At 38.6% G+C, this 21328-nt stretch overlaps 1 protein-coding gene across 4 annotated transcripts in view; it reads right to left on the bottom strand.

Annotated features, from left to right (window-relative positions):
- Positions 1–8818: 8818 nt before the first annotated feature.
- Positions 8819–21328, bottom strand: part of rims4 (regulating synaptic membrane exocytosis 4) — a 47413-nt gene continuing 34903 nt past the window's right edge. For all 4 annotated transcript variants that reach the window (XM_054617531.1, XM_054617528.1, XM_054617530.1 and 1 more), the window contains 2 exons: positions 17256–17395; positions 8819–9037 (listed from right to left, as the gene is read on the bottom strand). In XM_054617531.1, the coding sequence (XP_054473506.1) occupies positions 8819–9037; positions 17256–17395 (359 nt within the window). The remainder of the gene's footprint in view (positions 9038–17255; positions 17396–21328) is intronic.

The following is a 21328-nucleotide window of genomic DNA, read 5'->3' as shown; positions in this document are numbered from 1 at the left end:
CTTTGTGTGTGTGTGTGTGTGCGTGTGTGTGTGTGTGTGTGTGTGTGAGAGAGAGAGAGAGAGAGACCTTAATATAAGCTGATCAGTTTGGTCGCCAGGGAGTTTGGACGTCTGCCAGAGAGAGAGAGAGAGAGACAGAGGGAGGGAGGGAGAAATAGTGAGTGATGTGAGGGGAGAAAGATTGAACGAGAGCAGATACTATAAGAGGAAAAGTGAGATAAAGGAAGAGGTGGAAATGAGCGTAGATGGGGGGTAAAAAGAGAGACAGAGAGTATTGCATCCAGACAGACTTCATACTGTCAAACAAAATTAATCCCTCCCCTCCTCTGCTTCTCTCTCCAGCTCCCAATCTCATTCTCCTCCTCCATCTTTCTGATTATTGTGTTTTCCCACCTCCTCCCTTGTGTGAGTTTCTTTTCTTCTCGTTGTCACTTCCTTCCCATTTCATCTGTGCCGACAAGAGGTTTGCAGGTTATTGAGGTTCAGGAAAGTTGACCTGTTCATTTATGAGCTTATACTTGCTTTTAAATACATCTTTATCGACACAAAAGGCAAGCTTGTTACTGCTGCTGCTTTTTCTGCCATGCATTAAGTTGAATTGTTATGGCTTTATATACGTGGATATGCATGGATAAAAAGTTATCTTACCCACAGGAAATATTCTGTATATTTCATTAAACCTGATCTCATGGGAAATTGTATAAATGCAGGAAATGTTAAGGACATTCTGCATGACATGATTACGCATTTTAGGCTTTTGGTGTGTTATTTTATACCATGCTGTTACTCTGAAACGTCTGCAGTTAGGTTAAGGCGAGATAAACATCATGGTTGGTCTTAAAATAAGTACGTAAACTAAGTAAAACGTAAACAACCGAACATAAGTACAGAAAACACAAACATCACAAACGTAACTTCAAAATATCTCTTTAGGACACGAACACTGGTCTCCTGGTTGAAAGTCTTGTGTTTGTTCGTCCAAATTCACATCATTATCATCTCTAATTCACTAGAATTTTATCCCAAGATAAAGTGACGGTTATTTTGCCACATAAGAGCTGTAGGAGTATGAAACTTCATTGTCAATAACATTTTTAGGGAGACATATTTTGTCCTGGACTCTGTTTGTTTAAGATGTATCAAATATCCATGTAAGTTGGTTGGGCTGGATGGTTGGGTCAAACATGGGACTTTCACATAGGAGAGCAGAGTCCATGTCCCGTGTGAGCATACTTATCTTAAACACAAATATTATCATTTACTAAACCTAACCAAGTGGTTTTGCTCTTTAAATATAATTAAGAATACAGTTTCAAAATGGCATTTTATATATACGCATCTAGAAATGTTAATATCAAACATAAAGATTCAACAAATCCTCAGTTTTAGAAACGTACAATAGCAACCTTTTTTTTTAGCTGACTGGGTTGCATCACCACCTTGAAATGAAACACAAAAAAAACAATCAAGCATCCAATGATGGAGATAAACTATTTTATTAACAGCTGGAATAGAATAACAATACACCAAATTGTGCATTTACTCAACAATATAACAGTTTGCCAAAGAATCTGCAAATATACTTGTGTTTTAAAACGACAGTGCGGTGAATAAAAACTAATGTTAACACCACTCTGTCACTCTTCTGATAACATTCAGGTCCTCAAGGCAGTTAATACACGAGCAACAACTGGAACGCAACGCAGATGGATATTTGCTGCTTAATGAATATATATATATATATAATATTGAAAACTTTTGGAAGTTTGAAATACTTAAACGGAGAGGGGATCGATTCAGTGATTTGTTAGTTTCTCCAATGAAGTTCCTCAGTGGCTGACAGCAGAGAACTGAAGGGATGAATGTGTTTAACCAGAAGAATGTGTAGCTGAGCAAAACAATATACAGAATGCTTGGATAATCTTCCCTGGATAAATGGATTTTGTATCACAAAAACAAAACAAAACCTTCTTATAAATAACATTTTAGTGGCCTTCAGATGGTTCAGAGACGAGGATTAAAGGCTGTGAATGCTGTAGATAGAATGACTTTGTATCTTCAACCATTGTTGGAGAAATAAAAGGAGGGTTTCTTTAGAAGATTTGGGGTCTAAATTAGTTTAGGAACTCACAGGTGAGAGGTAATTTAGCCAGGAATGGGGTGGAGAAACAAAAGTGACAAAACTTCCATGGCACTTTGACTCACACTGGGGTCACCCAACCTAAAAATGAGTTTGCTCGAGGTAATGTTGGACGCTTTTCAATGAGAGGATCTACCAGATGGCATGTGGAGGAAGTCTTTTATGAGGTTCGGGTTGAGGGAGGCCTCTGAGGGGGAAGGTTTGGAAGGCGCTCTCTCTGCAGCGCAGCAGACTGGAGGAGATGTATTGCTTTTGGGATCCACCAGCCAATGTTTCGTAACAGACGCAGAGGAGATGCATCCACCCTTTCATCCTCACCACTCCTCCACCTCTTCCCCGCAAGAGAGAACATGATCTGATATGTGTCTAGAAATGTAAATACGGAAAAAGAAAAAAAAGGACACAAATAGTGCTCTCTTTCTTTTTTAAATCAGTAAATCCCAAGTACTTAAGAGGATAAGGATATGGACAATTTAAGCTTGGGTAATAGAAGGTTTTTTTTAAGAACTTCAAAGGGAATTTTCCCCAGATTCACTCCTTAGTTTGATCTTCTGCAAAAATCAACCTGCACGCTCTTTGTGCCAATAATCAGGGCTGCAAAATTAGCCTTCAATGAGGTTCCATTTTGCATCTAGGTTAAAGTGCGGTTAAATACTTTTGTTACAGAAAGTTAAGGACGAATGAGGCCAAAACCTGCAGTTCCTCAAATGGCCACTTGAGGCTGGCACCAAAGGCGAGTCCCCATAGACTTCCATCATAAAACGGCAAACTTAACAGCGGGAATAATTGTGTTTTACAGCCTGGAACAAAAAAGTGTTATGGTCTCTATTGCTAATATCCTCCTTCATGCACATGTACTGTGATAAAATGGAAGCTGCATCCATATTTTTACAGTCTGGGCTTTAACCCATGTAAATGCTATTTCATTAGTAAGAAAACTCACAATAGTAACGTTAATGTGCCAGCCCGTTTCATTTCCAGGGTGTCAAGGCAGCCTTTAGAGTCATTATTAGATGCTCAGAGAAAATGCTCAAGTTGTGTGATGATGTAGTAAAAAGTATGAAGTGCAGAATGGTCAAACAAACACAGGACTTTCAACCAGAAGGCCGGCGTTCGTGTCCCAAAGTGTTGTTGATTTATATTGACGTTACGGGTGTTTTCCGTGCTCATGTTACATTGTTACGTCTGAATTATTTTGCAGATTTATTTGAGCCAATCCATGATGATTTTACTGAACCAAACTTGAGTTGGTTTGTTACCTAAACCTGAGCAAGTGTTTTTGCTATGACCGTAGTGGAGCGTCATAGTTTGACGAACTGGGCTACCAATTAGAAAGCATTAGATAGTGACGCCAAGTGTCCTCACCAAGCGTCAGCATGTGACCAGTTCTGATAAGAACATGTAAATAAAGCCAGAGTCAACCTAGACAGCTGGAATGTTAACGTCACTCAAGGTTACACATGTTGTCCAGATCAAGAAAAAGGTTATCAATCATTTAAATGCATTGTCAGAGATGTTACCTTTGTTTCACATCTCAAAATGATTAGCTAAACTCTGCTTAGTATTCTGTATGTAACACAACTGTCGCGAGAACTTTCTCCCTATATCTTGGGCTACGGCCCCTTACGGTGCTGTAAAAGCGAGTAGTTCTAATGGAAAATGTCTGGTTTTGCAGAATGTCAACCTAAAAAGGCAGACAAAGACCTCATCAGGACTCCAGTGCAATTCTTACAGACGGTGCAGATGTCTAGATTGTGGATGTTCTTTTGTTTTTTAGTTGTTATTGTTTTGCTTAGTGCATTCAAACATCATGAAACTAAGAAACAACAGCGTATTTTTTGTAATTTTAGAAAATAGGTTTTGTTTAGAAACAGGTCAGAATGTTTGAGTACCTACTCTGCAAAAAAGTAGGTTTTTTTTGCTCTGTTTGTTGAGTTAAACCCTACACCAAGGAGAGGAGAGAATACACAAATATTTAGTTGAAATATCAGAAATTCAGTAAGAACAAACGCAAAGATTATCATTATCATTTTTTTGCGTCGTTTTGATTACCTTATGTGACATTTCTTCTCCTTAGCTCTGTCAAAATGTATATATTTAAGGCCTCTACTTTCATTACAATTGATCGTAGTACATAATTAACATCCGTGTGGCAGACACAATCAAAACATGGGTGACATCTATTAGCTCATTCTTTTGCCTTGAAAGATACAAAATGCCAAAGACAGACTCAGACGAGTGAACAAGAAGCTTTTGATGAGCAAAATTACACAATCAATTTTTAATAAACAAACATTAATTACTCTTAAGCCTGCTGGGAATGTGGGCATATATTTCGTCTCGCTCCCAAACAATTAGAGAAAAGCATTTTCTTGCAGCTGTAGCCATCATAGAATACCCATCACTCACTGTTGCCATGCCGCTCTACAAGTGAGAGGAACGTTTTTAGCATTCAAATGGTTCTATGAACAATCAGCGCTTTGTTAACGTTGTTTAATGCTTCATAAAGGTTGGATGTAGATAGATGGGGATCTTCTATGACGGTTACTGCTGCAACTTCACATTTCTAACTTTGTCCTTGTGATCTATCTTCAATGTAATCATTATCATGCATATGGTTTCAGCCGCAGAGTTCTTCCTTTTGGACGCAAAGTCATTTCTTTATACCAGAATGTACTCTGCTTATGGGTTGCTGATAGAAAATTTAAGTGTAAACTTTTCTCTTTCATTGGTCCTTAATTGGGAAATCAGCCCTCAATATATGTTAAAAGTTTGGCACAAAAGAACACAGACAAAAACCCATTCCTCGGGTCACAGTAAGAGGAGTTCATTGATTTTAAATATAACTATATATATTAAATACGTATATATTTGATGTATATAACTTTTCTAATATCTCATTTTTAAAAACGGTCCCCTTTACTTTTAACAACCAGCCAGTCACCGAATAAAATTCGACGATATTCAATGTCATTTTAGGTCGTGAAAAATGATCCTGCATTTTTCAAATCAGAAATTATAGTGTTACATGGGGTGTTACATTTCAGCTCCTTCTGAGTCTGAAAGAGGTGATTTGGCGATTCCATGAAAATCCCCCTGGAATAAGCCATAGGAACTAAAACACGAATGTGATGGGTTTAAATTACACCTTTTAACAAGAGATTTTTGGCTCCTGCTTTCAGATTCTTCAAGGTGTTTTAAAGGGGACATATCACGAAAGACTCACAAATGTGAAATAAGACAGCCCAGTCAATTTTTTGTGGGCTGCCTGGTTTCAGACAACATGTGATTCAACAAGCCATTAAGATTTTTCTCCCCATCTTATGTCACATACAGGCTCGTTAGAACAGCCAATCAGAGCAGACTGGGCTTTTACGGGAGGGGGCTCTTAAAGAGACAGGCGCTAAAAACGGAGCGTTTCAGACACAGGGTGAATAAGGGTATTTTCAGACAGACAGCATGAGAAAAGTAAAGTGTTTTTTGAACATTTAAGCATGTAAACATGTTCCATTAGAAACCCCAAATACAAGTTTGAACCTGAAAACAAGCATGATATGTCCCCTTTAAATCATAAAAATCCTGCGTTTCCTCTTGGACAAGCACAACATTATGACATGTTCACATTAGTTTCATATACAAAACATAGGCCAAAAGATAACTTTGTCAGACATGATAATTGATGAATTTGACTGCAGTGAAAATCATTGGCTAAGCGTGTCATTGTCCACAGTTTTCACTGTGCAACTGAAAAAACTGCAATGCCTGGATGTTTTTTTTTATTTTTATTATTGCTTTACAGAATGTAGCTGATTTGTTTGGAAATAAATACAGTATTAATATCCCTGCAACACTGCTACTAGCAAAAACAGAGGCCACTTTTGCAAAAGTTTTTTTTAAAAGAGTGAAATCACTCCAAATTGTGTGGTTTAATTGAAAATATTAGTCGATTAGTATAAGAGAAATGTTGTTCTGAAATCTTGCTTCAAAGTTAAAAAATAAAACAGTTTTTATTTGTTATTGTCTGTGAAAGGAAACAGTAAACTTTGAATCTGAATCGCATTGCTACATATGTATGTATTCCTCAATAAATGTTAAGTCTCAACCCAACATACTGTATTTCATTTCTCCACTTCCTCTGTAGCGTATAGCTCATGCTAAGTCTTATCAAGTAGTCTGCTAATTAATTAGAAGTTTTAATCAGTCATGCGGATGCTACCAGCTAATGCTACAATCTTACGGTAACTAGCGAGGATATCCCCTCCCTCCCTCAGAGATTTAACATTAATCAACTAAATTATTACAGATTAACTTTGGCTCACTCCAAAAGACACTAACAACCATAATATTTACAGATAAAAAAAGACATTAAGAATCATAAAGTGCCCAAATGAAATACATACACTTTTGTTATTCAATTAACTATAAATTTCTCTACAGTGTGCACATTGTGTTCCCTTTAAATTCATCCTATTTTTGTGTCCTTTTTTTTTTTTTAGAATCTGTAAAACCTGACGTCAGTCCAGACAGATCCTTTGTTTGGATGATGCAAAGTACATTTCATGCTTCCTTCCTCTCTCTTTTCCTTTTCCTCCCTCTCTTCTTTTCTCCACACTGAGTCTTAGCACGGCTAATCACCAGGTGCCTCGGCGGTCTGTGGATTAGGGCTGTAATTTAGAATAGAATAGAGACGCTGCTCTGCACAGCCTGAATGCTGCCTTCAGATGTTGTGAGCCGTTGTTTCTGTTCCTCCCTCACAATAATAGCTCATGCTGCAAGGTAATTGAGGAAGAGGAAGGAGAAGACACTTGCTGGTAGAAATTGGCACAGTAGAAACTGTTATTAGACAATTGTTAACCAAAGCTTTTTTGTAAAAAAAAAAAAAAAGAGAGGAGGAATCTTAAAAATCTACTTGTAGACTATCGGCTTAAGAGCATACCAAACTACAAATACACTGGGATAAACAGTGCTTTTTCAGCCCTACACTGTCAGCCAGGCTACTATCCTTAATGCTTTTGGAAACATCTGTCTTTTTTGTATCAGTGCTACAACACAGGGACAATATCTGCCCCCTCCTGCACTAACAGGTGGATGTGAACATTTAGAACAACATAGAATGTAAGTGAACCAAACATTTCAGACCCCATTCACACCTGGCTGTTTAAGGCCAGTTATATCCTAATAAGGTTTAATCTTACTGCATTTGACAGTTGCATGCATCTACTGTTAGCAGCTTTGAATTCTAATACGATATAATGCATGCATAAAATCCAATTATTTTTGTCTGGGACACCAGATATCTGTGTCTGCAACGTAGCATTAAGTTATGCACCAAGAAGGGTTGTGATTGACAAACAAAAAAAATACTTTCAAACTTGTATCACATCTGGCTAAAAAGTAATTACCTCCTGAAGTCAGATAATCAGTTTTCAAACTGTATTTGATGGTTCTTTTGATGACTTTACGGCTGCTCGCATAAGCCGCAAATTGCTATTTTAATGCAATTTGCTAGGTAGTCAAAAAACAACCAGGTAAAATGGGGTCTTACGTAGATCACTTTTTCCAAAAACCCACAAGGCTGCATGTTTTCTGTCCAACCAAACACGACATTTATCTAACAAGTGCCTTCCACGAGAGATGACAAAAATGAATCTGTCGTGATTGATTGTAATGAAAACCTACAGGCTCTTGGGTCTTCGGGAACTCAGAACCTGCTAGTTTGTCTTTTAAACCACATAAATCCACTCAGGGACCAATTAACACCTGGCGCTGCAGCTAAATGTAATTAACCGCAGTCTGTAGAAACCCAGCAATACTCCGGATCCCCAGGATCAAGTAGAGATCTAGATCCTTCCAGAGGATGAAAGGGGCTTTCATTCATGCCTCCACTCGCATACACATAGTACCAAATGGACTGAACGTTGAAGGGCCAAATGTGTGACACAAAAAAAAACAAAAAAACAGCTCAATTCAGTGTTCAAAACCAAGATGTCTTGGTTGGTTACAACAAATAAGCAATATATAGCAATAAAGCTATATATATTATTATTTTTTCAAAGTCTTCTGTAGTCCTGATGATCAGTCTGAGGGCAGTCTCGCTTTCTGGCTCCGGATTCAGTGGATAGACAGGTAACACTCAGGAGCACCCAACCCCTTATTGAGGACGCAGAAAAAGACAATGAGCAGTCCTGGGAATGAGAATCCGATCGTAAGCTCGTGAAGGCGCGTAGCTGAAGCCAAGCCGAGCGCCGCAGTGTGTTGTGGTCCCAATAGGACGCGATCAATGTCGCCAACCGAGCCGTCCTTTGAAGTTTCCTCATTAAGTGGGTTTTTTTGTTTCCTCATCAAAGAGATCTGAGGAGAGCAACGTTTTCCTGTGAGTCTGAGGGGCGGCCGGTTTTGCAAAACAGCAAAAGAAAAATGTGCTTCCCGTGAGTCTCGGGGAAAACAGTCTGATACAATATCAAAAGAATAACAGTATATTTCCAGTGGGTGCCAAAATGACCTACTAGGTGGTAGAGTCATTTCCCAGTCGGGGGAGTGATTCAGTCCCAAGTGTGGTCAGACCGGTCAAGGTGCCCTTAAGTACGACCCGGCTGACCCAGGCGCAGGGCTACAGGCTGTATAAAAATGTGGAATCTTTTTCGCAAAAACAAAAAAATGAATTGTTTTTCTTGAGTCTTAGGATCGCTCACAGCAGGGCCCAATGGTGCTCTCCAGGGACATCTGGGAGGAGTGGCGGATGAGTGGCGCCATCGTCGGGTCCACCATGGAGGATGTAGGGAAGAGCTTGTACCAGCCAATCACCATCGTGCTGAGGTCCAGCTCCTCCAATAGGATTCGAGCTACTCCCATGAAGCATTTCCGGTCCATCCGTCCGTAGTTGCCCCAAACGATCACCTACGCAAGAGATATCGATAAGAATTAGGAGGAAAACATCATACCATATCACCAAAACGTTACATTTTTGCATTAGCATTTGCCGATTTGTGTGTGTGAAGCTCAAGGTGGGTGGTTCTGGATGTTCCCATCTTGGCAGAGACGACGCAGCCTAACTCTAAAGATGTTCAAAGAGGTGGATCATCGGAGGAGCTGAGGAGGACCGGGTGACGCAACAGAACAGACAGCTAGCATGTAGCGACCTCAGACGACATCCACGTTAAACTTTAGTCCTCGATGTAATTTAAATGGGTGTACTCTGTACAGTTGTCATAAAAAGGAAAATTAGCTATAGAGAGCAAAAGTTTTTTGTATGAGACTGTCAACATATTAGTTAAACATGGGTTCTATGGGGATTGACTCGCTGTTGGAGCCATTTCAGGTTGAGGTTTTGGCACTTCTGTGTGGGCTTCAGTTAAGTAGAGCTATTATAAATAATTAAAAAGGTTTAACAGGTGCACTTTCTTTCATGTTTACTACAAAGACAAGAACAAATGTCAAAATCATCAGCTTTTTAACAGAATGTGCTACAGAAATAATCATTGATATGATCAGAAACCCAAATGATACCTGGACACTAACACTCTACCAAGATACACATATACATTAAGGGGCGAATTCACCCCTTAAGAATAAGCTTCAGTTACCAGCTAATGTTGTACTTTACAGTCTATAATTCTAAATTGTCGTAAATGCTACATTATCTTGAATAGAAGGTAATCATCGGCAAAGTTTTGTCTTCAGGTGAAATGTACTCAATGTTCCTCTCAGTGTTTCAGAAGAGAAATCAATTTGTTTCGAGGGATTAAGTGCCTGAACATGGCTTCAGAGGCCCTTAGATTGTGCACATAAAGCATCCTGGGGGTGAAGAAGGTCTAGAAAGATTAATTGACAAAGCGATAAGGTTAAGAGGGCGGGGGTTAATTAGCAGTAATCCAGATGGTTTGGAAATCTGTTCTGAGGCAACTGCTGGCTCTTGACGGTTTCTCTCTCTGTTACAGCAGCAGTGTGAGGTTTTCAATTAAAGTAAATGAAGAAGGACAGTGTGTGAGAGGAAGCTAGAGAGGGAGGTGATGGTGTCATGTGGTTAGAAACCTGTGTGTGCGCTTGGACGTTGGGTGTTCTCTGTCTCCTGACAACCCGATAACATCAGGGGCTCATCTCAGACGGACCCACATCTTGTCAAGCGGCGGACAAAATAATCAATATCCGTCGGTGCGTGCGTCCACGCGTGTTGCCGCCTTGTGTGTCCAAGCGAGCCAGCATACCAATTGGTTTGGTATGTGTGAGTGTGATTTTTTTTTTTACAGAGACTTCAATCTATTCCCTCCATCTTCAAAGAAGGATAATCTATATCTCTTTCTGTCTGCCCCACGATCAGCTCTCCAAACAAGGTCCTGACCTCAACCGGTTTAACTTAGAAGGGAGAGAGACATCGGGAGAAGGACAAATCTATGGCAGAACAAGAGGAACTGGCTGAGTGTTAGTTCCACTTTCAAGAAAGTGGAACTAACACACAAACACACACTCTGCAGGTGCTGATGGAAAGACAAAAAGGGATTTAACACACAAAAAAAAAAAACAAGCCAGCATGTTGCATTGAAGTGAGGATAAGTGGATACCGATGATGGATGGATGAACTTGAATTGAAAGGAAGAGTAAGAGCTCTGAAACACCAGAAAGTGGGACAGTTAACTCATTTGGACATTCTAACAAAATACCCAATATGGTCAAAAGTGCTTTGGTGAACTTTTGGTCTGGGGAATAGATTGCTTAGAAGAAGTGGACGTGGAATTGACGTCACCCATTGGTTTGTGGACTGGCGTTTTGAAGCCTTGTGTTCGGCGATTTTGCTGTCGCCACAGTAGCCCCGCCCTAAAGCATCCCCTGCTTTATGGTCTGTTTGACTCTAAATGGAGCATCATTTACTAAATGAACATCATGCTGTATTGAAGAAGACTTGAAACTAGAGATTGAGACCATAAACTCATGTTTACAATGTTTACTGAGGGAATAAATCAAGAGAGAAGTAGAGTCATTTTCTCATAGACTTCTATACAACCAGAGGAGTCGCCCCCTGATGGTCAGTAGAGATAATGCAAGTTTTAAGACACTTGCGTATTGGCTTCACTCGGTCAGCACAAATTTACCTGGTCTTGGGGAGCAAATCTATTGATTCCATTTTAATGGATAAGCAGGTTACGGAAAATGAATGAATGATTTCCTCCTGAAGTGTAAATTGTAAATGCTGGTGTGACTGAGCCCTAAAGTATTGAATCAGATAGAGAGAACTTCAAAAGCTCACCAGATATACTCCCCCTGGTTAGAAGAGACAGAATCATAAATAACGACGGGAAAGGGAGAGATAAGAGTGATAAACCCTGGATTTGATGCTTCTCCCGGCTATCATAAAAACTCATTTTTATGTGGACAGAGAAAAAAAAAAGCAGCACTAGCTGAAAAATATATCAACTGCTGTCACACGCTAAGGGAAATATTGTACATATTATGAGCTGTTATTATTTTAAATATTCTTAGTTGACATTTATAGTTTAAGCTCTGAACTTTTGCCATTTACTTCATTTTGCAACACATATTACCTCTATAAATAACCTTTCAGAGAAAGATAATGAGCAAATGTTAAAATAACTACCTGATGGAGATCTTTTGCATCTGAATACGCTGCACAGAAACCAGGATAAGCCGACATTTAGCTTGCACTAACAGCAGAAAAAAACCACAAACCAAACACACAATAGCTAGGAGTCTATGAAGCATTTAAATGTATTTTCATGCTCAATACATTTGTATCAGATTGGACAAAGTATGTTCAAGTTACAAGGACTTCCTGTTTTATGCCAAATGGCGCTTTTTTGACACCACATTAATAATTTAACACGAAAATGCAAACTTTTGATACATTTAGATCACAAAGGTCATTAAAATGTTTTCACCAAATAATCTGATTAAATAACTCAGGGGAGTTGGGTAAAGTACAGTGCCTGTAAAAGACTAAAAATGGGCTGAAATGGCACAATAAATTCAAAATGGATGACTTCTTGTTGGTTTTTCGGGTATACCTCCAAGATGCTTTTTTGTGCATCTCCACTTGTTACACTTGCCTTCTAAATGTCATGGATGCAGGTGAAACCTCAATGAAGGGCTTCACTTTGCCAACCTTTCACATCAAGCCCCTCAAAAGGCGATTCATTTAAAATAAAGGTAAAATAAATAAGAATTCCTCCCGTTTCAACAGGGTGTTTGCTGCCTGCTGGTCGGTTGCTGATGAAAGATTGCATGCTTGCCGTCAGAGGATGGGGGGGATGGTGGCAGAGATTGCAGAGCGGAGGAGAAGAGAAAGACGGACAGCCAATAATTAGAAAGGAGGTGTTTAGCAACTAATTGCGTGTTGACAGCAGCAGAGCAGCCTCAGGCCTTGTGAATGAACTCAAAGAGGTTCAAAACTACAACCTTCAAAACCAACTGACTTGACCTCTGTTTACCACACACACACACACACACACACACACACACACACACACACACATACACACACACATACACACACACACCTGTCCCAAAAGCATGGGAGTTGCTCATTATAGACAGAATAGCAAGAAAAAGAACTTCAAACAAATCCCAATTTCAAACAATGACACAAAAGTCACCCTGACTTGAATGCAGATGACTTCTGCTTTCACCTTCTATATCTATATACCATCTGTTTTTGTCCATTATGTTTCTGTTGGGTAGTATCATCTTTGTCATCGCTTGCTTTGCAGACTTTCCCGTTTCACATATTCGATATCAAATGTTTATAATTAAAGTGCATTTATCAGAATAAACACACTGCAAAATAGATGAAGATATAAGTAAGAACACAGCTGATGTTCATTGAAAGTAAAGTCCCAGAACCTTTATAGCTGGCAAATGCTACTTGTACTGGTATTCGACCAAATACATGGCAGCAGTATTTAGCATGGTCCTATTTGCACCAGAAGCATTGGCCAACTGAAGTAGTATAAAGTGCGAACACAGGACTTTCACCTAGGAGACCGCTGTTCGGAAGAAACTAGAAGTCAAAGTTGACATATTTTGCCACGTCAGTTGCCAGTCACGTCAGTTGTTAGTCACTCGGTTGTCATGTTAATCGTTAGTCAGTTAAGTTAACGACGACGAAAATCTTTCTCTAACTCAAATGAAATAGTTTTGTTTCTTAAACCTAAACTTCCTGTGAAGACGGGAGTTTATTTTGAAAGACACTATGCATGTCAGGAGCATAAACATTTACAAACGGTCCAGAAAAGGCTCTCGAGGGATACGTGGGGCGTTGACCAAGCGTGGGTTTCTGAAGAGTTTTAAGTGAGCATGTGTTGATTTCTGAGATCATGCGTATTGTTGTCATGCACCAGCAATACTGTAAAACCTGCTCTTATACTCTACTATAACAAATCATGTGCTTTAAATAAACAAGTTGTTTTTTCTCAGTTCACGTGTTCTAATGCTTGAAAAAAATAGTAAGTCATGGATTCAGTTGATGAAAGATTCTGAATGAATTTGCAGAGTGTAGGCATTTGGCAATTTGCTCTGGTAAATCAGGAAGTGACAAATTGAAAAGCGCTGCTGATTTCAGCGATTTTCATTATCCTGTGTGAATGAGTTTGATGAAAGTCGGAGAACAGCGTCACAGACAGAGGATAATTAAGAGGGAGGCGTTTAGTGGCTAATTACACAATGACGGGAGCAGCAGAGCTGCAGGCCTCTTCACTGAAAACACACCAATGTTTCCACCTGCTGATTACTGAGGATACATGCCATTCATGCAGGTTATAACATGTGTGTTTATTGGTGTTATGATATCTTATTTACCAATTGAAAAAATGATATGAAGGACAAGAGATGAAGGCAATTAAAAAAGGAGTGAAAGAAAGTTACAAATGATAGGAGACAAAAAAGGCTTGGAGAGAAAGAAGGAAGAGACAGAAAGAAAAAGGAAGGAGTTATCATGTATAAAAGCAGGGAAGAGAAGAAAAAAAAATAAAGAAGGCAAGGTGGTACAAAAGGAGGAAAAGAAAGTGACAATAAAGAAGTAAGAAACAATGTCTTTTCAACTATGTTTTAGTCATTAAGGAGAATAACAGCCAAGTCTCTGGGTAAATATGTTAAATATGTGAAAGTTACGTGGTATAAAAAATAACATGGGCTTTATAACGAGTATGACTAGCAAATTCTACAAAGGCTGTGTGGGTGGTGTTGGTGGATGGCTCAAACGAACACAGGACTTTCACCCAGGAGACTGTTGTTTGTGTCCAGTGTGAAACGCTTGTTACGTTACAATGTTACACTTGTTACGGTATGTTTTGTTGTTTCTTTACGGTAGCTACGTTATTATATTGTTGTACCTTCTAAACGTAAGCCTGTTACATTGTCACAAAATTGTTAGGCTACCTTGTCTTGCTATGTTGTCGTGCTACGTTGTCGTGCTATGTTGTCGTGCTACGTTTACGTGCTACGTTGTCATGCTACGTTGTCATGCTACGTTGTCGTGCTACATAGTTGTGCTACGTTAGCATGCTTAGTTGTCGTGCCATTTATAGTGCTATGTGGTTGTGTTACCTTGTCGCTCTATCTTGTTACATTACTTAATTTAAACTAGGGTGACCATATTTTGATTTCCAAAAAAGAGGACACTCAGCCCGGCCACGAGATAGCCTACTTAAATGATACTCGCAGTTTACCCAAAGATTCCCTATAATTTTAATATATATATGTATGGATAGAATATTTTGTTATATTACAAAATAATATCTCTCAAAGACAGAAATTCAGATAGGCTTCATAGAGGTTATTGAACTTTCTTTATTATGCCTCAATTGTAAAAAAAAAAAATATATATATATATATAAATGTAAAATAAATGTAAAATCTCTGGAATAAAATAATGATAGAAATAATGTCTCTTCTGTGTTAGAAAAATGAACTAGTAAAATAATAGCTCTCTTTCAAATCTTAGTGGACAAATAAATAAATAAATAATATGAAATAATGTTCTAAATGATACCTCTTCTGTATTAGAAAATCCAACTTTAACAATATATTTCTCACTAAATGTTCAGTGTAATGTAAAATAATAAAAAGTACCCTCACTTTACTTACAAAAAACAAATATATTATTAACAAAAAACATATGGATATTAACAAAATAGATATTAACAAAAAACAAAATCTTTAGTTATCTTCTTCATCCTCCTTGTCTACCCATCCATATTTTGCAGTAGAGCTGATCTTTCCCAGCAGTTTTCGGTTGCTCAACATGTAAGCATGAAAGTCCTGATTAACGTCTGTACGTCATACGACGTCTTCTCTGGCGATGCGTTAAATGGCTACTGTAATAACGCTAACCCACAATGACAACCGGGGAGGGACACATATACACACATATACACGCACAGAAGGAAAACCGGACATTATCATCAATTAATAAAAAAAACCCGGACGCCCCGGACGGGACGTAAAAAGTGGACATGTCCGGGGAAAAGAGGACGTTTGGTCAGCCTAATTTAAACACAAACCATGATCTTTTTTTAACGTTAACCAAGTAGTTTGTTGCCTTAACAACATTAACCATCTGGCGTTGTGCGTTTCTGCAAGAGTCTGATATGAAACATATTTATGAAACTCTTTTTGGTTCAGAAACGTCAACATTCAAAGTATCAGGTTTGAATGTAGGTTTGCAGAAATGTTCAATGCCAACATTTTGTGAATACTACTGAGAGAAAGTCTGGAATATGGAGGGAGGAAGTGAGAGAATAATATTTTTCTCTCAGTTCCTTTTTTGCGACATTTTTGATCCTGAGAGCCGCTGAAGCTGCAAACAACTGAAAGATCCAAAATTAGCTCAAACAGCCTCCCGGTCCCTCAGGTCCTATTCTCACTGTAAATGTCAAACTCTTCTTCACAGCTTCTTCTGCTGTGTCTCATCTACACCTCCTGATCTCTCTCCACAGAGTCACAAAAAGACAGCCGGGAGCGATTTCTAACAAACATTCATTTATCAATCGGATTAACTCTTCCTTTTGATGTGTTGAGATTGGTATGTGATCGGGGTTGATTATTCACTTTTGTACATCTATAAATGGGAGCGTTGGCATGTCGCCCCGTCCACCACTTTGATGCAGACTGAAATATCTTAACAACTATTGGATGGATTGCCATAAAATCTTGCACATACATTAATGTTCCACATTCAATGTCATATACATTGAATGTGTTGTATCTCTGTTATGCTGTTCATTCTGTACACATGACATCTATTGCATTCTGTCCATCCTGGGAGAAGGATCCCTCCTCTGTGGTTCTCCCAGAGGTTTCTTCCTTTTTTCTCCCTGTTAAAGGGTTTTTTTAGGGGAGTTTTTCCTGTGCCGATGGAGAGGGAGGGGACAGGATGTGAGGGTCTAAGGACAGAGGATGTGAGGGTCTAAGGACAGAGGATGTGAGGGTCTAAGGACAGAGGATGTGAGGGTCTAAGGACAGAGGATGTCGCATGTGTACAGATTGTAAAGCCCTCTGAGGCTAATTTGTGATTCTGGGCTATACAAAATAAACTGAATTGAATTGAATTGAATAAGATTAATCCTAATGACTTGGATGATCCCATGACTGCTGTTCCTCTTAATGAGTGAAGATTTCACCCATTTAAGAGGAACAGCTCAACATCTACCAGATGGATTGGCACAAAGTATTGTACAGAGGATTATGGGTCCTAGACAACTTGGTGATCTCTTTACTTCCCCTCTACAACAAATGATGGACAGCCATGGCATTTGGTGCACATATTTGTGTACCCCTCAGGGTGGATTGCAACCTTTTTGTTGATCACCTGACGTTTCATCTAGCGCGACCATGAGGTCAAAAACAGTTTGTCCAATTTAATTAATGAGTTTGTGTTTAGTGCTAATTAGCATGCTAACACTGTAAATTGCAAATTTCCCCGCTGCGGGACTAATAAAGGATTATCTTATCTTAAACTAAGATGGTGGACATGGTACACATCATAACCTGCTAAAGTGTAGCCTGTTAGCGCACATGTTAGCAGACTGGTGTTAGCATTTAGCTTAAAGCACCACTGACTGCTGTGTCATTGTGTTTTGCTGGTTTATCTCGGTTTGGTGTCTCTCACCTGCACCACTTTCCCCTGCGGGTTTTCAGAGAAGACCAGGACCTGGTTGTAGAGAGGATCCAGAGACTTCCTCACTGACTTGGTCTTCTTCTTGGCCACGCAGATCCCGTTCTCCAGGAGGTAAACTTTGATGTAGGCCGCTGAAACCACAGCAGACAGAAACGTTAATACAGAGATTGGGAACTGGTTTGTTTGGTGTCAAGACTACGATGCAGTACAGTAGAAGACAGTGGAAGAGACAAGGGAAGGAAGAAGTAGAGTTTGCCAATCGCTTGTTTGTCTGCATGGCACTGAAGGAATAGACTACAAAACTGTCCTTGAAAAATTGGTAAAACTGTCATATCAGTGTCGTTGATTATGAGACAAACTACCAAACTAAACTTAACTAAATAAAGACTCGTAGCACGAATAGAAGTGGACATTTTTACAGTGACTTCAACCATTGACGATTTTGAAGCTTCGAGTGCTGCATTTTAGCCGCCGCCATCTTGGTTTTTGCAACCAGAAGTGACACAAGGGGTCAGAACCAGAAGCTGAATAAGCTTTTTTTTAGGCTACCGAAAATGTGAAAGTAAGTTTCATGAAACATAAAACACACGGTGAAAGCACGGACAACTACTTTAATTTACTGCAGTCCTTCACCACAAAACTGTGAAGCAGCTTTAAAGAAGGAATACAGGTTAGCTTTCTAATAATATCATTTTGATTTTTTTTAATGTCACTTTGTTGTTGTTACAAACCAAATCAATATGATGCCGCATTTCCACTCTTTTTTTGTATTTCCATTATTCCATCCAGCAGAAGTTGTGGATAGTACCTGGGACTTCTTATTTTCGGATCACCTTTGTCGAGGTTCCAAGCAAGCTGAGCCGGTACTTGAAGGTGAATCATCTCTACTAATACATGTCCAAGCTACCATCAATATCCACTGTAATGTTTTTATGCACTTGACCCAGATAAAAAATAAAGTATATTTGATAACAAGATTAAAGATTAAAGACACCGGCACACTGATTTATGGAGCAAGGTTGTCCTCTGTCTTTATACAATATATGGATCTCCTTCCATCTCTGCATCTCTCTTCTTCACCACCTTTTTCTTTCATTCACACTAAAGTTCTCTCCTCCGACTCTTGTTTGTGCTTTGCTCTGTTTATTATCCTCTTTTTCTTTCATCTCTCTCTCTCAAGGCTTTTTTTTCTCTCTCAGATTTGTCTTTTGTTTTTACCTTATTTGCTTTATTGTCCTCATGCAATTAGGATCAATGGCTGGTTTGATATTATGCAACCACAGAGAGAGGGGGGATACAATCAGTTAATGGTTTGTTGTTACACAATCAGACTTGCTGCAAAGATGACGGCACAGTCACGTCGACATCATGCAAGTCCTGTTTCTAATAGAAAAGGATGAAGGTTAACTGATGTGATTAATTAACCAGATGATTGTTTGCTTGATCAGTTTAGTGCACGGGAGATTTATTGCTGGGCGGCCAGCTCGTATTAACAGCTCTCCAAGTGCATTTTGGATTATGATATATTTCGAGTGCAATGATGCATGAAGCTGAGAGTGAGCTGGAGTTTTCAAGTGAAGAAAATGAGTCACTGTATCACCGTCGCTCATCTTCATCATCGCTCATCGCAGTCCTGAGATTGTGTGGACGGGTGTGAAGCATTGTTAAGGGACAAAATGAATTATGAATTTAATACATTTGAGAAATAACATATACAGAAAACAAAATGTGCAACGGTGGAAAAATTGTATAAACCAACTAACTTTTTGTTCTCAATCAAGTGTTTCTCAGCAAATATGTGCACGTATCTGCTGATTGATTTTAAGACATTTGACCAAGTGCATTAGAACAAACAACACACTCATGAAGACATTGGTCCATTTTTCTACTGTTTTTATTGCTTATTTATAATACTTGTTTTTTTTATTTTTTATTTTTCATTTTTTTATTTTTATCTTGTCTTTCTTTACTATGTATCTTGTGTGCACTTTACCCTACGCTGCTGTAAGCCTGCAAATTTCCCCGCTGCGGGACTAATAAAGGATTATCTTATCTTATCTTATCTTATCTTATTACATTACATTACATTACAGTCATTTAGCAGACGCTTATCTTATCTTATTAAACATGTCTATGAAATAAATAAATATGGTTATGGCAGAGCAATATCCGTGAGATAAACAGGTCACATTCATTTGAACATAACATACAAAACTAAAGAGTTGGGTAATAAATTATTATACTTATTATTAAATAAAAGTCCCCTGTAATAAATAAAAGTAGTCATTTGAACTAAATATTTTAAAAAATAAAAATCTACTTATTAAGTCATAACAATACATTGACTCATTTATACATTTACATTTATTTATATATTTATTCATTTCAGGATTTATTTAATCGAATTATTATTATTTTTATTTATTTATTTACTTAATATTGAATAAAGTGGCGTTCTATATCCCAAAGGGTTTCTGTCGTTCAATAACTCCACAGGACACCTTTGAATGAATATAGAACATGAGAAAATAAGCGTACAGACTTTTTGGGGGGCTTTGTAAACTTCTCTCAGACCAGTAGGGTTGCACTGACTTCATTGTTTCAGTCAGGAACCAAAGTCAGAGCAACTTGAAACTGTGTTTCACTGCAGCATAAACAGAGGAAAATGTAGATGTTACTTATTTATCGGATCACCTCCCTCTGCTCTGTGTATTAACTCCCCGAACAATGAAAACAACATTTCCTGCTTTTTCACTCATGCATCTTTCATAATATCAGGGACGATAACTGTGTTTTTGGAGGATATATCCCAGTAGGTTTAAAGCGTCCGCTGCAGGCTGTTCTGTTTGTGTGTAGCTGATGCTATTGGCTGTCTAGTGGTACATTCATGTTCTCTGGGAACCCTGATGTTCCAAGACATGGCAATCATTTGATGAACAGGAGTCTTTTTAATGGGAGAGATCCAAAATTAAAAAAATGTAAGCTTTGACTGTGAACATCTGGAGTCCAATTTAAATGACCTATAGCACAAGGTCTGAAGTGCAACTCCACATATGCTAGTTAAACTGGGTATAATATGGGTTCAAAGTGGTTTTACATTACATTACATTACAGTCATTTAGCAGACGCTTTTATCCAAAGCGACTTACAGGAAGTGTATTCAACATAGGTATTCAAGAGAACTACTAGTCACCAGAAGTCATAAGTGCATCTCCTTTCTTAAACAAGCATCTCAAAGCATAAGCCAGAGCAAAAGTATAGTGCAGAGGCAGATTACTACGAAAACAATAATTGCAACAGACTAATCCGAATATAGTAAGTGCTACAAACTACTACGAATAGGATAAGTGCAGTAAACAAAGACAAATTCAATAAGTGCAGCGAACTGATACGAATACAGTAAGTGCAACAACTAATACGAGTGCAATAAGTGCTACGAGGAAGGCTCCGGGTAGTACTTCTTGAGCTCCGGGTAGTACTTCTTTATTTAGTCTTTTAATAATTCATAGGTGTGTTTTGGGTTTAACATTAATTAATTTAATGGGTTATCATCTCCCACTTCTTCGCTATATAAATGGCAGATTCGGCACATTGGAGAAGCGAGTGGTTTACAGTGAGAATGTAGTTCTTGAAAGGCGAAACGCCAACTGGAAAGCAGAATATTCCGTTAGATAAAAACATGAAGCGAATTTTGGAAATGATAACATCTATCTTTTTTCAATTACATTTTTACTTTTGGACTTTACAACGCTCTGGAGTTACTGGAAAAGTTTGGATCACATAAGTCAGAAACAATCCTATGTAGCCACGGCTGGAATCCAATGATCCACATAGAATACGACTGCTAATATTAATGTAGCTTAATCTTTATCTGAAACTATGCAGATATAACAGGTTTAATCCGAATAAATAGACATAAGGGGGGAAAAAAGCTTTGCAGTATTCAAATGTTTATTTAGATAAAAAAAAGTGTCAGCTTCATGAATTAAGCTTGGAAGCCTCCAGATATTGGGTCCAGCCCTGGAATGTTTATGTTTACTGATTCAGAGGGAATATGGCACCAT

This window comes from Anoplopoma fimbria, chromosome 17, assembly GCF_027596085.1.
Source record: "Anoplopoma fimbria isolate UVic2021 breed Golden Eagle Sablefish chromosome 17, Afim_UVic_2022, whole genome shotgun sequence".
NCBI classification, from domain to species: domain Eukaryota; kingdom Metazoa; phylum Chordata; class Actinopteri; order Perciformes; family Anoplopomatidae; genus Anoplopoma; species Anoplopoma fimbria.
This window is presented reverse-complemented; position numbering and strand designations above follow the sequence as displayed.